Source organism: Nannobrachium achirus (genome assembly GCF_963921795.1).
Source record: "Nannobrachium achirus genome assembly, chromosome: 14".
Lineage (NCBI taxonomy): Eukaryota > Metazoa > Chordata > Actinopteri > Myctophiformes > Myctophidae > Nannobrachium > Nannobrachium achirus.
The window spans coordinates 26,456,321-26,471,215 of record NC_137821.1 but is presented as its reverse complement, the minus strand read 5'-3'; the positions used below and the strand labels follow the sequence as shown (position 1 = coordinate 26,471,215).

The window sequence follows — 14,895 nt, the reverse complement described above, 5'->3', positions numbered from 1 at the left end:
CAAAGCGCAACTGCTCCATGCATAATTCAAAGTCTTATTATAGTTTGTCAAACATCCAGATGACCGGGCAATACATCAATGCCTGTGTGAAATATGCTTTTTATTAAACTACCATTAATGGGAAAATCAGGGTCACGGTTGTGCTCTATGTGTCTTCTCAGAATACGGGTCGCTTGATGACAGACAGACAGAGATAATCAATCTCATAACATGTAGCGTGTTTCAGAGCATATTTTCCAGCCTGACATTCTAAGGTTCAGGAGGGTATATGCGGTGGGGGAAGATCACTGGGGAATGATTTCCCATTACAATAACCTCGAAAATGTAAAGGATAGACAAAATAAATTGTACAAAAATCAACCTTTCTGCCTAACAATGCATTTAATAACTGTGAAAGTAGGAATAATTAAAAGTATGTTTTCTTTCTGCACTATCAACTCTGTATGAAATGGCTGTTATGTTGACTTCAGTGGCAGTTCGCTGACATGATCTGCCATTGATGAAAACCAACAATTATTGAGACAAACAAGTCAACTGGATGACATTCACTGACATGGTGATTATAATCCTTCTTTGTTATCAGAGCCATGGGCCACTCATGCTGTCAACTCATAACTCTGTCCCCTCTCTTATCCTCTCTCCACAGTGATATCAAGCTGTGATATGACACCCAGTTGCAGGGGTGTAAAGTAATGACACCCAGTTGCAGGGGTGTAAAGTAACTAAGTAGTGAGTACATTTTCTACTGTACATAAGTCCAGTTTTAATGTACTTTTACTTTACTTGAACATGTCAATTTCTCATTACTTTACACTTTTACTCTACTCTAATACATCTCAGAGGCAAATATTGTACTTTTTAGATAAAACTATTAACACAACATTTACAGTACACCAACAAATTAAGCTATATTTTATAGTTCAGGATATTAAACAATAGCCCAGAAATTCTTTTCTACTTTGGTACTCTTCATTCAAATGCTTTTGTACTTTTACTCTAGTGAAATTTAGCACAGAGGCTGTTTATTTGTAAACCGAGTATTTTTATATTGTGGTATTGCCACTTTTACGTAAGCAAACAATCAGACTACTGCTTCTTCCACCACTGCCCTGTTGTTCTGTGAAGAGGTGCAGAGAAAGGGTGGACAGGTGGGTGAAGATACAGTCCTCTAATGATCTTTTCTTCTCGTGGTAGACCGCCTGGCCTCAGAATCAGCTGTTAGTCACAGACAAGACATCAAATCAGTGGCACCCTGGAATGGACAGGACACCCATCAAATCTAGAACTGGGCAGAGAGCAATAACCTATCCAGCCATGTTCAATTAAAGTGTGGCCTCTTTGGGGGGAAGGGAGTACTTGAGATGACCCTAAGTTCAGTGAAAACACCCCAATTACCAGCAACAGTACAGTGCAGTTATTGCAAACAAAGCAATTGTGACTTACCTTTGCACTCGCTCCGAAGAGCCAAGAGCAGATATTCGTGGCTGTTATCAGAGGAATACAAGCTTTCATTACGTGAGTGGAACTTTTTGTTTATTATGTTGGAACAAACTGGAAAACAGGGGGTGGGAGTGGGGGGAAAAAAAAGCCCCGAAGGGTACGCACAGGGCCACAGCACAGACCATGCAGATCCACCTACACAACTCAACAAATTGAGTGATGGGGGTTTGGGATTAAATGATATAAAAATAGAACATTTACTGAAAAACATGTCAAAAGTTTGAGTGGCAAACTCAAAATAACGTGTCTAATTTGTCCAATAATTATATTCAAAGAACTCTCGCCCCCCCTAAGAAAAATGTACAATCCAAAACCAAAAAAATAAAGTAGAAAAACATTTCACAGTTGAGGGGGAGAGTGCACAATTTACTCTGCAGTCTTTCAAAGCAGGGGAAACCAGAGTTACTACACAGTAGTTTCGTGTTTCCATAAGCCTGTCTTTATGCTGGCGGTGCACTCTGTGTTAATTAAAGGCACGAGTTGTCCGTTGTCCTTCAGCGTGCCATTTTGCGTCACCAGATTGAGTCCGTACGACTTGGGCTGGCTCTCCAGCTCCATGTTGCCAGACTGTTTTACCGCACCATTGTCTTTTGCCGAGCTCGAAGCAGCCGTGGCGGGCGAATGCTCCGTCTCTATGGACACTATTACTCCTTCTCCTCCCACCACCGCCCCGTTGTCCAGCGCTTTCCCTCCTCCCTTGTCCGCGGTGGTGCGCGGGCGGCGGGGCAGGCTGGCGCTGTCGCTGCTGTCCTGGTGGAGCTGGCTCTGGTGGCGCTCCCTGTACGCCATGTAGGCCGCCCGCCGGCTGTTGCGGGCCGCCACGTCGTGGTGGTGGTGGTGGCGCCGGTGCGGGGCGCTCTGCACGCTGCCATCCACGCTGGTGGGCACGTCGTAGGCGTACTCCCGCAGCACGGTCAGCCGGCTCGCCCGGTGCGCCCGCGCCCTGTTTTTGTGATGCCTGCTCACCTGCCCGTTGGGCACCGATGCGGGGAGGTTGTTATTGTTCACGGGTCGGAACTGGACCTCGGTGGGCGCTATGTGCATTTTGATCTCATTGTCCAGCGAATGCTCCGTCAGGCTGTTGTCTAAGAGCGTGGCGCCGTTGGCGGGAAGCGGCAGGGGCGCCGGCTTACACTGGGCCGCCTCCGCGTGCAGGTTCGTTAGCTTGCTGCCCTGGGCCGAGTTACGCACGCTAGGGGCGCTCTTGTTCGTGCACGAGGACTCGGCGCTGCTGTGGCCACATTTGGCAGCTTCGCCGTTGCCCCTGCTGACCGATCCTGCCGTCGAGGCCGTCGCCGCCCCCGTCTGGGGGAGGAGGACATCCTCCTGTGCGGTGTAGGCCCGCCTCCCCGAGCAGCAAGCCTGGGACCAGTAGCGCCTCATGTCCTGCCTGTTCACGCAGTGATGTGCCACCATGAAGGCCCCCAGCGCCAGAGCGGCCACCCCGAACAGGCACGTGAAGGCCAGGTCGACGGGGTGCTCCTGTGAAACGGCCATGGCGCCGAACACCCAGAGGGCCGCGTAGAGGCCCAGCGCCCCCGCCACGCCCATGAGCTGGGCCGCGAACGTGTGCTCGTTCTCGAGCGCCGACAGAGCCACGGCGTGGGGGGCCGACACCGTGGAGGAGGAGGCCTCGTGAGGCTGGAGCTGCAGGGTCAGCGGGTGGAGGTGGGCTCCGGCGCCGTCCCCAGCGGCGTCGTTGGCAGACAGCGCCAGCCGCTGCTGCTCCTCTGTAAGCTCCTTGAACTCGTAGCGCCGCTCAGGGTGGCGGCGCAGCTGGAGCAGGATGCTGAGGAAATACATGCAGTCCACGAAGATGATGAATCCCACTGGGCCGTAGAAGGCGCCGATGCTGGGCTCCCAGGCCATCCAGCAACTACAAGGACAAACACACAGAGATGGAACGTTACAACAGGATTTCCAAACAATGTATTCATATTTTTTAGTGCAGCAAGATGCCCACCTGGAAGAGAAACCATTACCACATATGACAGTGTTTCTCAAACGTTCAAATTTCAAGTTCTCCCTAACTCTGACAGTGTACAAAATGGAACCAAATGAACCCGTCAGGGTTCATTTGGTTCCATTTGTACACTGTCAGAGTTACAGACTTGTATGGGTCGATTTAACACACAGAGATGGAACGTTACAACAGGATTTCCAAACAATTCATTAATATATGTATTTATCTAAATATATCAACAAAAGCTATGAAAACCTCTGGCAATTATCCTGGTAAAAAGAGAGAGACCACTGTAAAAAGCAAAATAATACATTTAAGGCCTTCAAACAGCTATATATATAGAGTACAACAGCTCTTCCTGTACTAGAAATGTATTGCTGAGTATCCTGTAAGATTTTGAGCCAATTGTTTGCCTAAACAAAAACATATAGCTGTTTGAAGGTATTAAACAGCTATATGTTTTGCATTGTTGTCTTCCTACTCAATTGTCTTTTGCATTTTGCCTCCTTGGGAACCCTAGAAATTCTTTAGGTATAAAACAGTAATTGATAGGAAGTAATTTGTACCCCTATTAAATAGATAAGATACCTTTATTATCCCAAGGGGGGAAATCAGTTGCCCAGAGGCAGCACAGCAGTATAAGGTTATAACACGTATCTCACTGTCATGTCAAACACAAGCAAAAATACTCAAAACTACTAACACAACCTAATAGTGCAGTGTCAAAAAGTCAGTGTGAAAAAAACAACTCGAAAGGAAAAGAAACTAGAAAGGGTGTCACAGCCAGACGCACATGAGCACCCTCCCTGGAAGGTCCTTAGAGGTCAGAGTCAGTACAACTATAGTTCCGTCATCCTAGGTTGTACATCCTATTTATGTACAACAGTAAACATATTTAACAAATAAGGAAGAGGAGTCATTCAAAGGAGGCGGACGGTTTGCTCCCTCTTTCAAGAGTATCGGTTCCACTGCATTCCACGGTACAAGCTGGCTTAATCTCGCAAGCTAGAAATTAATTAAACTCCAAAGACTTCAGACAGATACATGTCCAGATTTCTCAATTAGTCAACTGAAACAGCTGCCACCTGATGGGGGCGAGGGAGGGGGGTTGCTAGTGGTTGCTAGGCACCTAAACATGCACTATAAATAAAACAGTTCCACAATCAGAACTTTATGGACTTACGCTACCCTCTCACCAAAAAATTAATATTGATTATTTACTAAAGCAATAAGCAAAAAGACAGAGAGAGACACGCACGCACGCACGCACACGCACACGCACACACACACACACACACACACACACACACACGCACACACACACACACACACACACACACACACACACCATGTGTAATGAAAGCAATCTTTCCTATGGACAGAATGTGAAAGATTTTGGAGGGGTTCTTTAATAGACAAACAGCGGTGCAGATATAAACCGTGACAGCAGTTTCATGAGCGCATATTGAAGTATTAGCATCTTTTGATTGCTTTCCGTAACAGTGACAGCTGAGAGGGAACTACTCACTACGGTGCGTTGGTCCGGCTGCCGTAATTCTTGATGTTGGCCGCCGCGGTGATACCACAGACGATGATGGGTATGCCTCCGCCGATTAAGTAGAACCTGTGGGCAGAGGAAAGGACGTTACAGGCAAGGGTGTCACACCAAATTCTGGGCCCTGGGTACAAGGATTCACTGTGGGCCCCCCATGAATGTTCTTCACAGGGGGAGGAGGGGGTTTAACCCATTTAGACTGGGAACGGATTATTACGCATTATTTTGTGCTTTAACTAATGAAAAATAGCAGCTATACAAGCGAGCTGAGCTTGTAGATCTGCTATTTTTGAAAAATCGTGAAAAAAACAAGTCTTTGAATATTTCAAATCCTTCTAAGGTTTTTTTTTTAAAAACCTATGTTTCTATGTCAGTGGTGCTCAAACTTTTTCATGTCAAGGACCCCCAAAATAACATGTATTTGGCCACGGACCCCCATCTCAAAATGTAGTTCCAGTGACCCCCAGAAGCAAAATGTTAGTATAACTCGCAGATGCGAGGTGCTGTGAGCTTGTAGATCGGCCACTTTTGGCACGCAACACCGTGTGATGAGGAAGGGTTAGCCACGGATGGCTTGACTCCGGGAGGTGAAAACGGGAGGATTTTACACACGGTCCGTGTCACTCCGTGTGTAACAACAACCGGTTTGTTTTGTGGGCTATAAACGCTATACAATGGACGTTAAGCGGCAGGGGAAAGTGTTAAGTTGGCGGACGATATGGACCCAGAACGTCATAATGTATTCGCATTTATTGTCGGACCCGTTTCCATTCACAAATGCGCATTTAGTTTATTCGATAAAGCCTCAAAATCCACCTCCTCCAAGCGGATACATTTTTTTGCGGATAATGAAAGTTTATTCGCATTTTGAAGTGTTTCCATAAAAAGATTTTGCGAATAAGCCGTAAATGCGCATTAAGAGGCTTTATGGAAACGCCACTTGTGTCAAATTTCCTTTAACCCATTAAGGCCAGGATCTCGTCTATGTCGCTTTAGATTTTTAACCATTGAAAAATAGCATATACAAGCTCACAGTGCGGCACATTTTTTATCGTGAAAATGTGTTATATATTTTTAAAGCTAACTTTAGAGTAGATTTATAAGAGATTCTAGTGCTGTACCTGAGCATGGGTCGCGGTGGCTGAGGCTCATCCAGCTCCTCGTAGCGCTTGGCTTTGCGCGTCACCTGCTTGTAGATGTTGCGTGCCGTCACGCCCACCCAGAGCGCCGTGGCCAAGGTGGAATAGTGCAGCAAGATGCCCACCTGGAAGAGAAACCATTACCATCCATAACAGTGTTTCTCAAACTTTCACATTTCAAGGTCTCCCCTTAACTTACAGACTTGTATGGGTCACAGACTTGTATGGGTCAATTTAGACCCCCCGAAAGAAACCCACAGAGTCCCCGGAATCCACTTTGAGAACTGATCTATAAAAATACACTTCACAGCAAGTAGGTCGGGAGTGGCTTGTTGTCGGTATCAGCCGGTAACACGCGGGAGTCTGTCCCCGCTACAATGCGCTAGACCCCTGGGAGATGGACTGCTGAGGTGGAGCGCCACACCTACCATCAGCTCCCAGTACTTGCCGCACGACTTGCCAAGCCGTGCTACTCATACGCTGAGTTGGCGGTGCCCGTACTCGAACCCGTGATCTTGCGGTCCAAAGGCGAGAGCTCTACCGACTGAGCTACCTGGGCACTAACTTCACAGCCATAACAAAGAAATTTGAATTCCATGACAGTTTTACATCTCTTGCGGAAGATAAATGATGAAATAATTCTCCTTTTCTATTCTCCACAGTTGACAAATTGCTAAATTCAACCGGATCAATCCCCGCTGAGCTTCTCTCTTCAAATAAACGTAATGAGTTTGCCATCTTCTTCCATTTCTCATATTAGACATAATACATTAATCTGGCGTTAACAGAGCCTGACCTGTCTCTCTCCCCTCCCCCCCCCCCCCCCCCCCCCCCGCCCGCCCACATCAATGTACCACTGTGGGCACAATGTGTCATGTATCTCCTAATAACTCCAGTGATCATGAGGTGGTGATAAAGCACCTTAAAGCTGCAATCCGGAACTTATATTAATGAATAAAGGATTGTTGTTAACCAATCTGTAGGTTAAAAAAAATTAATGCACGGCTTTGTTTGAATGCTTGATTATGATCGGTCAATCGCCGAAATCAGCAGGTCTGATATTTCTGGATAACAGATCGCTCCGCTTGATAACAGACTGCTGCCTAATCAAAGGCTCAGAACACAACTAACTAAACGTTGCTCCCAAGAATATTTTTGAAAACATTTGAAGCGAGAAATAGACAATGCAGTAACCAAATATGGATTATATTTGATTAACACTTCCTTGTTTGCATCGAGGCCAGTGCAACACTTTCACTACTGTAAGTAATATATTTTTTTACTTGGGTCAATGTATTAATTTATTTAGTAAGTATCCGTGCAATAAGCGAGGTTACTTCCACCTCCGCTCCACATCGGTGGCATATCAACCTGTCGGGCTCCCATCACTCGATAATGACCGCTGAGCGAGATGTTATCCCTTACATAACGATATCTGCAGTGATAAAACATGTCTTTCAATTGAAACATTAGACAAACAAATAAAAGGGGTTGCACTTTTAAATGCTCCCAACTTTAATTCCAGCAGCAAGTGGAAGATGTTTTTCGACCTGACCTTTGTCAAGTTTGTCAAGTCACTTGACAAAGCCTGCAAAGGTAGAAACATCGCTCACATGTTGTTGCTGGAAATGAAGTTGGGAGCATTTAAAAGTGAGTTCCAAGCCCTTTGTTAGTCTCTGAGTTCTCCGTCTTTGCAGTTTGGCTCAGCACCAAAAGTGGAGGATGTGCATTATCTTTGTCTTTGAATGTTTGACCTCCAATAAAAAACAACCACTAGATGAACACCATCTGTCTGATGTTTAATCCTCGTAAAGCCGATGCTTTGAAAAACAACTTTTCCACCCTTGTGTTGTCATTCGCTCTGTTCCAAGTAGCATGCAGATTGAGGTTGAATATGAGGTAAGTGCAACAATGGCCACAGTGAGAATCTGATCAATTCCTGACGGAACACAGACTGACGGAACACAGAGTTCTCTAACAAACTCCTCAAGCCAGACACCTCCTGCAGAGGAGAAATTAATAAGCGAGATGACTCAACAGAACAAGGAGGAGAGGTGGGGGGAGCCTTAAGCTACGGAAACTGTATCTTTCTCTGTATCCCTCCCTGTGCTTTCATCAAGTCCCAACGCTGGGTGGTACCTTGCCGTTGGCAAACAGCAAGATCCATAAGAAATCCTAGACACTCGCTTCCTTGGCTGCTGAGTTTTAGAAATTAGTTATTTTGTTTTGGGGGGGAAGGTGTTGAGGCACAGTGGGTGCATACTCACAGCTTGGCACACGCTGGCATAGCGCGTCTGGTTGACGCCACCCACGAAGACCCCGCAGGTGAGGAAGATGTGGAGGCAGAGGTTGACCAACATGTGCCAAAACTTGCGGCTGACGCGGACCGACCTGGTGACATGGACACATGATAAATATAATGAACACCTCTAGGTTGCCTTGTTGACAGAAAAAGGGCCACAAGGCCAATACATTGAACGGTTATTACTTATTAGCAATAACCTTTCTAACATTATTATGTTATGAGTGTTAACATGTGTTAACTATAAAGTATACAAAAGTAGAACAGCACTTTAAACTCTCCCTCACAACCTAGCCGTCCTTATTTTCTTGTATAACTACTAGTTGCATATGTTGATAGATGCAAGATATGCAGAAATAGGTTGGTTATTTGTTCACATATGCTATGCAAGTTATTTAGTCTTATAACCCTTCATAGCATGTCGTTTAGACTTTGCAGCCCTGATCTTGCACTTTGTAAGTCACTCCGGATAAGAGCGTGTGCTAAATGCCTACATTTAGCAAACGCTCAACACTTTAAACATCACATGAAAATTGGTCCATGGCTTCACTATGGTCGAGTTAGGGTCAGTCAAGAACAAAAACAAAATCAATGGCATTTGTAACTTCCTGCTGTTCTTTAGCACAGTGGTTCTCAAACTTTGAAGGTCTCCCCTCAACTTTGACACTGCGCAAATGGAACCAAATGGACCATGACGGGTCCATTTGGTTCCATTTGTACACTGTCAAAGTTACAGACTTGTAAGGGTCAATTTAGACCCCCATAAAGGAACTATAGAGTCCCTGAAATCCACTCTGAGAACCACTGCTTTAGCACAGTCATGACACCACTCTTACCTGTGGTGATAGATGTAGCTGATGATGATGGTCAGCAGACAGATGAGGAGGACAATAGTAGTGGCGTAGATGACAGGGTGGAGGGGCTGGATGCTGGGGGAGAAGTACTCCACGCTGCTAAGATCCTGGAGGAGAGACACATGGAGTTCAATTAGACTCCTCATATGTCACGTCTTTGATTAATTAACAAGCTCTCTCACTCTCTCTCTCTCTCTCTCAGTCTCTCTGTTAGTTTTAGTCATAGTCTTTTGAATAAAATGTCATTTAGTTTTAGTCATAATTTAGTCACCTGAAAAGTATTAGTTTTAGTCTAATTTTAGTCTACTAAATATCATAAGATTTTAGGCGACTGAATCCACAGCTGATTTAGTCGACTAAAATGTATTTTGGCAGGTCTTGATGGCATCGTAATGACTGATTTTAGCAAATAGCAGATCTACAAGCTCACAATGCGTCGCAGCGCAACGTGTTGTGAGCGTGTAGATCGGCTATTTTCGGCAAGCAACACCTGAGAGCAACCAAACATAAAATTACTCTCTTCTCCATCTCCACTAGTCCCACCCTTTTTTCGTCATAGTTTTAGTCGACGAAATCAACACTGTCTCACACACACACACACACACACACACACACACACACACACACACACACACACACACACACACACACACACACACACACACACACACACACACACACACACACACACACACACACACACACACACACACACACGCTATGCTATTTTGTACAAAATACAAAAGAAGAAAAACAGTGAGTGCACATCATTGTTATTTTCATGGACTGCCCTTAAGGCCAACTCCGACGCTGCGGCAAGTATTCCAATTTAATGGACTGCTGGTTGGAGAACACTGGTGGACAATATTTAGCACTAGAGACTAAAATCAATTGCGTTCATTGATTTTGCTTGGCATACGAGTTCAGTTTGGGTTTAATTGTCCCACGCTGGGCAATTTGTCTTAGTGCGAGTGCAGTTTTAAACCCTCCACTGCAATACATCCCCGAACAGCGACAGTGAGGATAGGCTTTTACCGTGGCGCCGACCACGCAAGCCGTGGCCATACGATGCGAAATTCAGGACAGTCATGAACGAACTGGCAACAGTGTGCAAATCCTTGTAGTAAAAGTATGTAAATTGGCAATTGTTAGGCATGCGCGAACTTTGATGAAAATAGCAGATCTACAAGCTCACTTTGTTGACAGACAGTACGCTAGCCCAGTGGTTCTCACAGTGAATTCCAGGGACTTTGTGGGTTCCTTTATGGGGGTCTAAATTGACCCATACAAGTATGTAACTCTTGACAGTATACAAATGGAACCAAATTTGGTTCCATTTGTATGCTCTCAAGAGTTAAGGGGAGACCTTGAAATGTAAAAGTTTGAGAAACACTGCACTAGACTATTGTGGCCTATACCCATCTCAGGTACTCACCATTAGCAGGCCGTAGTTGCCGAACGAGTCGCAGGATATGGTGGTGAAGTTGTCGAGGTGGGCGAGGATGCGGCAGCCGTCGGTCTGCCAGCCCCCCTGGCCCCCCACCAGGCTGCTGTTCCAGGAGGCGGCCACGGCGTCGGAGCCGCGGGCGAACCGCTTCAACGTGATGTTGACGGGGGTCCGCAGGGCGCCCAGGGACACACCCTCTGAACACAGCACAGAGATAGAGAGGGGTTGGAAAAACCTTTAATTTGTCTTTCTTTCTTTTTTCTACCCAGTTAGACCTGAGGCCGATTCCACAAATGCCTTCTAAATCAAAACACCAGATGTACAAGCTCACAGCGTGTCACAAAGTGACGCGCATGACCCCCAAAATAATCATGTTTTAAAACTGGAGACCCCCCCATCCTGGGACGAGCACTAAGAGTTGAGGCATTACATTTTGCGGTTCTATTGTGAAAATAGAAGATCAGCATGCTCACATCTCCTCGTGTTACGTCGGCTATTTTCACAATTTCTGCCTCTAATATTTGACAATTTGGCCAATGTTTAATTTGTCATTTTAGAGGTTTTAAAAAGTCCTTAAATTGTCACTTTAGAAATGTGCAGATACCCTCTATACACTTAAACTCTATGTTGGGTTGTTTACTGTTGAGCGAGAAAACAATGTTGCACATTAAGTTAATCATCTGGGGACCCCCCAAAATTATTTGGAGAACCACTGTACCACACACACACAAACACACACACACGGTGAGCGGACCTCCGCCCTGGGACCTCAGACCTTACCCATCTTGGCCATGATGACGGGCGTAGCCACGCTCCTCCTCTTGCCTCCGTCAGCCAGCAGGGAGGAGTTGCCGGTTGAGGGGAAGAACTTGCCGTTGCGGAAGGCCAGCAGGTGGAGCCTGTAGACCGCCTCGTCCGCCTGCCCGGCAGGGAGCACCGTCTGGGACAGCAGAGACTGTGGAAGCTGTAGGGTGGCTTCCAGTACAGTGTTCTGTAGAGGGAATGAGGGATCAGAAGATTTGGAATTAACCCATTTAGGCCTAGGATTATTGACTACTTTAACCATTGAAAAATAGCAGATATACAAGCTCACAGCGCGGCACCGAGTGCCGCGCTGCGAGCTTGTAGATCTGCTATTTTTGAAAAATCATGATTTTTCTTTGCAAGTCTTTGAATATATCTATTTAAAAGCGAACATTTGTAACTCCAATATTTGCTTCTGGGGGGTCCCTGGAGCAACATATTTTGAGATGGGGGTCCGTGGCTAAATACCTGTAATTTTGGGGGTCCTTGACATGAAAAAGTTTGAGAACCACTGATTTAGAGGAAGGATTTAGAAGTCGGGTCAAAGATCGGGTCAAAGATATTCATAGACTTGCACACATTTTCACGATTTTTCAAAAATAGCAGATCTACAAGCTCGCAGCGCGGCACTCGGTGCCGCGCTGTGAGCTTGTATATCTGCTATTTTTCTAAGGTTAAAGCATACAATAATGGTTAAAGTGGTTAAAATCTATCGCGACTCGGGCGCGTTCCAGGTATTTGAGTTAAAACTTTATATTTATTATTGTAATTCTTAAATGTTATATGCTATCGTTATATATCCATCAACTATCAGTGTTTCTCAAACTTTTACATTTCAAGGTCTCCCATCAACTCTGACAGCGTACAAATAGAACCAAATGGACACGTTAGGGTCCATTTGGTTCCATTTGTACACTGTCAAGAGTTACAGACTTGTAAGGGTAAATTTAGACCCCAATAAAGGAATCCACAAAGTGCCTGGAATCCACCTTGAGAACCACTGAACTATCATTACATAATATCATTCTACAGTCATTCTACAATTGACAATCATATCGTTATACACTATCATTCTGACTGTGATACTATTGTTGCTATCATTCCAGTGACTATCATACTACAGTTATAATATCATTCTATTTATTGATCATCGTAATATGGTCACATATACTCTAACTCTACCGACTTTAAGGACTATTATACTACCATTGTATTGATTATGTGTGTTCACTTGGGGTTTGGCTTGGACAGACTGACCTTGTGCAGGATGTTGGCGAAGGTGGTGTTGCATTTCAGGGTGAGCTGCCGGTCCTGCGGTGTGGCGCTGTCGGTGCGGCGCTCTGGGCTGGGCCTCTGGAACAGCATGCAGGTCATGCCGTTCCAGTCGCTGGCCCTGGCGATGTGCGCGTCCAGGGCTATGTTGGTGGATGTCTGGACAAACAAACAAAGAAACAAACTCAAATCTATTCACTCTGGAACGGATTTCGGTCAGCAATAGTCAAAGTCAAACAAAACATGCAACCGCATCACCTATAAAACTACTTGTGATCTCAAGAAACAAATACATAAATAAATTAGGGCTTTCGCCAACTTAGTATAACCACTAGTCGAGCTTGTTAGTCGAAAAGTCGTTAAAAAAAGAGTTTTTACAGAATATTATTATCCAGTCATCTACACACTGCATCTAGCCAGCATCATCTCCCCTCTCAGAGTTCAAGCAAAGTTCACCCAAAGTCTGTGTCACTCTGCACACAGCAGCATTCGTTGACCAGTACTCTGGGACTACAGAATAGTTGTATAAGAGTATAATGCAGGGATGTCAAACATACAGCCCGCGGGCTGGATCCGGCCCGCAAGATGATTCTCGTGAGCTTGTAGAGCATACATTTCTGAGCATTTAGGAAAAAAGTAAGTCTCTAGCCCATTCCTGTCAAGAGTTATGATTGTTTTAAGAATTAACCTAACTAATGCCTGCTCACTGCAGGCTAGGTTTCTAGGCTAGATTATCACATTTTTGTCTTAGTAATGCGACAAATAAAATAAAAATATATTATTGAACTCAAGTCTCCATGGTGTGAGTAATCAAAGAAAAAGAAAAAGTCATTTTGGGGATGAACTACTCCTTTAAACAAATAGCATCTCTCGTACCTAACTGCAACTGTAATACCAATAATGAAAGTAGCTATTTTACTTAATAATGAACACAATTTGTAAAATGATATACTGCTATACTGCTAGCTACAGCAGTGGCTGAGACGACAGGAAGAAAAACAGAACGAACATGTGCGCGAGTGTGCATGCCATCCGATCCGCGACTGGTTGCGGCCCTCATCAAGTCGCCTTTCATCCAATGCGGCCCTCATCCCAAATTGAGTTCGACACCCCTGGTATAATGTTAGCACGAACAAAGCAGCAAGTGAGGACACTCAGGACAGCCCTGCAGTTCACAACAGACGGCCCGCTGTTCGTTTGATTAGAAGTAATTAAAGACGGTGGAGTGTTTGTGTCGCGAGCTAGCCTAGCTAGCTTGTGTTATTGACAGACGGTAGACCTGACCATGCAGATGGATTATTGTGTACTTTGTTTAACGAGAGACACAGCAGATACAGCCATTTTGATGAGTCCAGTTTCCATTCCTTATTATTGTGCTGGTTTTTGTTATGTTGCGGTAACGTGCACACGTGGGTTTGTGAGTATCCGTTGTCATGGCAACTTGGCTTCTCCAAAAAGCTGTGCAACAGAGCGTCTTTATTATTATTACATAATAGGTTAGCAACTAATCGACTAGTCGACTACAAGTGGTTTCAACTAGTCGATCTGTAAAAAAAAATCACACCCAATGTGAAGTGAGCGGTGGTCATGCTTGCATAACGTCTTCAATTGGTAATTGGTGATGTAATACAGGCTACACACACACACACACACACACACACACACACACACACACACACACACACACACACACACATTGCTATGGCAAAATGTAGAGGAAAAAGACTAGGATATAGGTCTAGGATGTAATTGGTGATGTAATATGGCTACACACACACACACACACACACATATTGCTATGGCAAAACGCTGAGGAAAAGTGGCTACAGATATGTCTAGGATGTAATTGGTGATGTAATATGGCCACACACACACACACACACACACACACACACACACACACACACACACACACACACACACACACACACACACACACACACACACGCACACGCGCACGCACACACACACACACACACACACACACACACACACAGCTATGGCAAAACGCTGAGGAAAACACATTGCTATGGCAAAACGCTGAGGAAAAGTGGCTACA

The 14,895-nt window shown here is 45.1% G+C and overlaps 1 protein-coding gene across 1 annotated transcript in view; it reads right to left on the bottom strand.

Moving 5' to 3' along the window:
- Positions 1-1,552: 1,552 nt before the first annotated feature.
- adgra3 (adhesion G protein-coupled receptor A3) overlaps positions 1,553-14,895 on the bottom strand; it is a 74,278-nt gene continuing 60,935 nt past the window's right edge. The window contains exons 13-20 of the mRNA XM_080741890.1: positions 12,822-12,995; positions 11,541-11,751; positions 10,749-10,957; positions 9,296-9,420; positions 8,425-8,548; positions 6,140-6,282; positions 4,992-5,087; positions 1,553-3,376 (exon numbers count right to left, since the gene is read on the bottom strand). Coding sequence (XP_080598016.1) covers positions 1,906-3,376; positions 4,992-5,087; positions 6,140-6,282; positions 8,425-8,548; positions 9,296-9,420; positions 10,749-10,957; positions 11,541-11,751; positions 12,822-12,995 — 2,553 coding nt within the window. The 3' untranslated portion in view covers positions 1,553-1,905. The remainder of the gene's footprint in view (positions 3,377-4,991; positions 5,088-6,139; positions 6,283-8,424; positions 8,549-9,295; positions 9,421-10,748; positions 10,958-11,540; positions 11,752-12,821; positions 12,996-14,895) is intronic.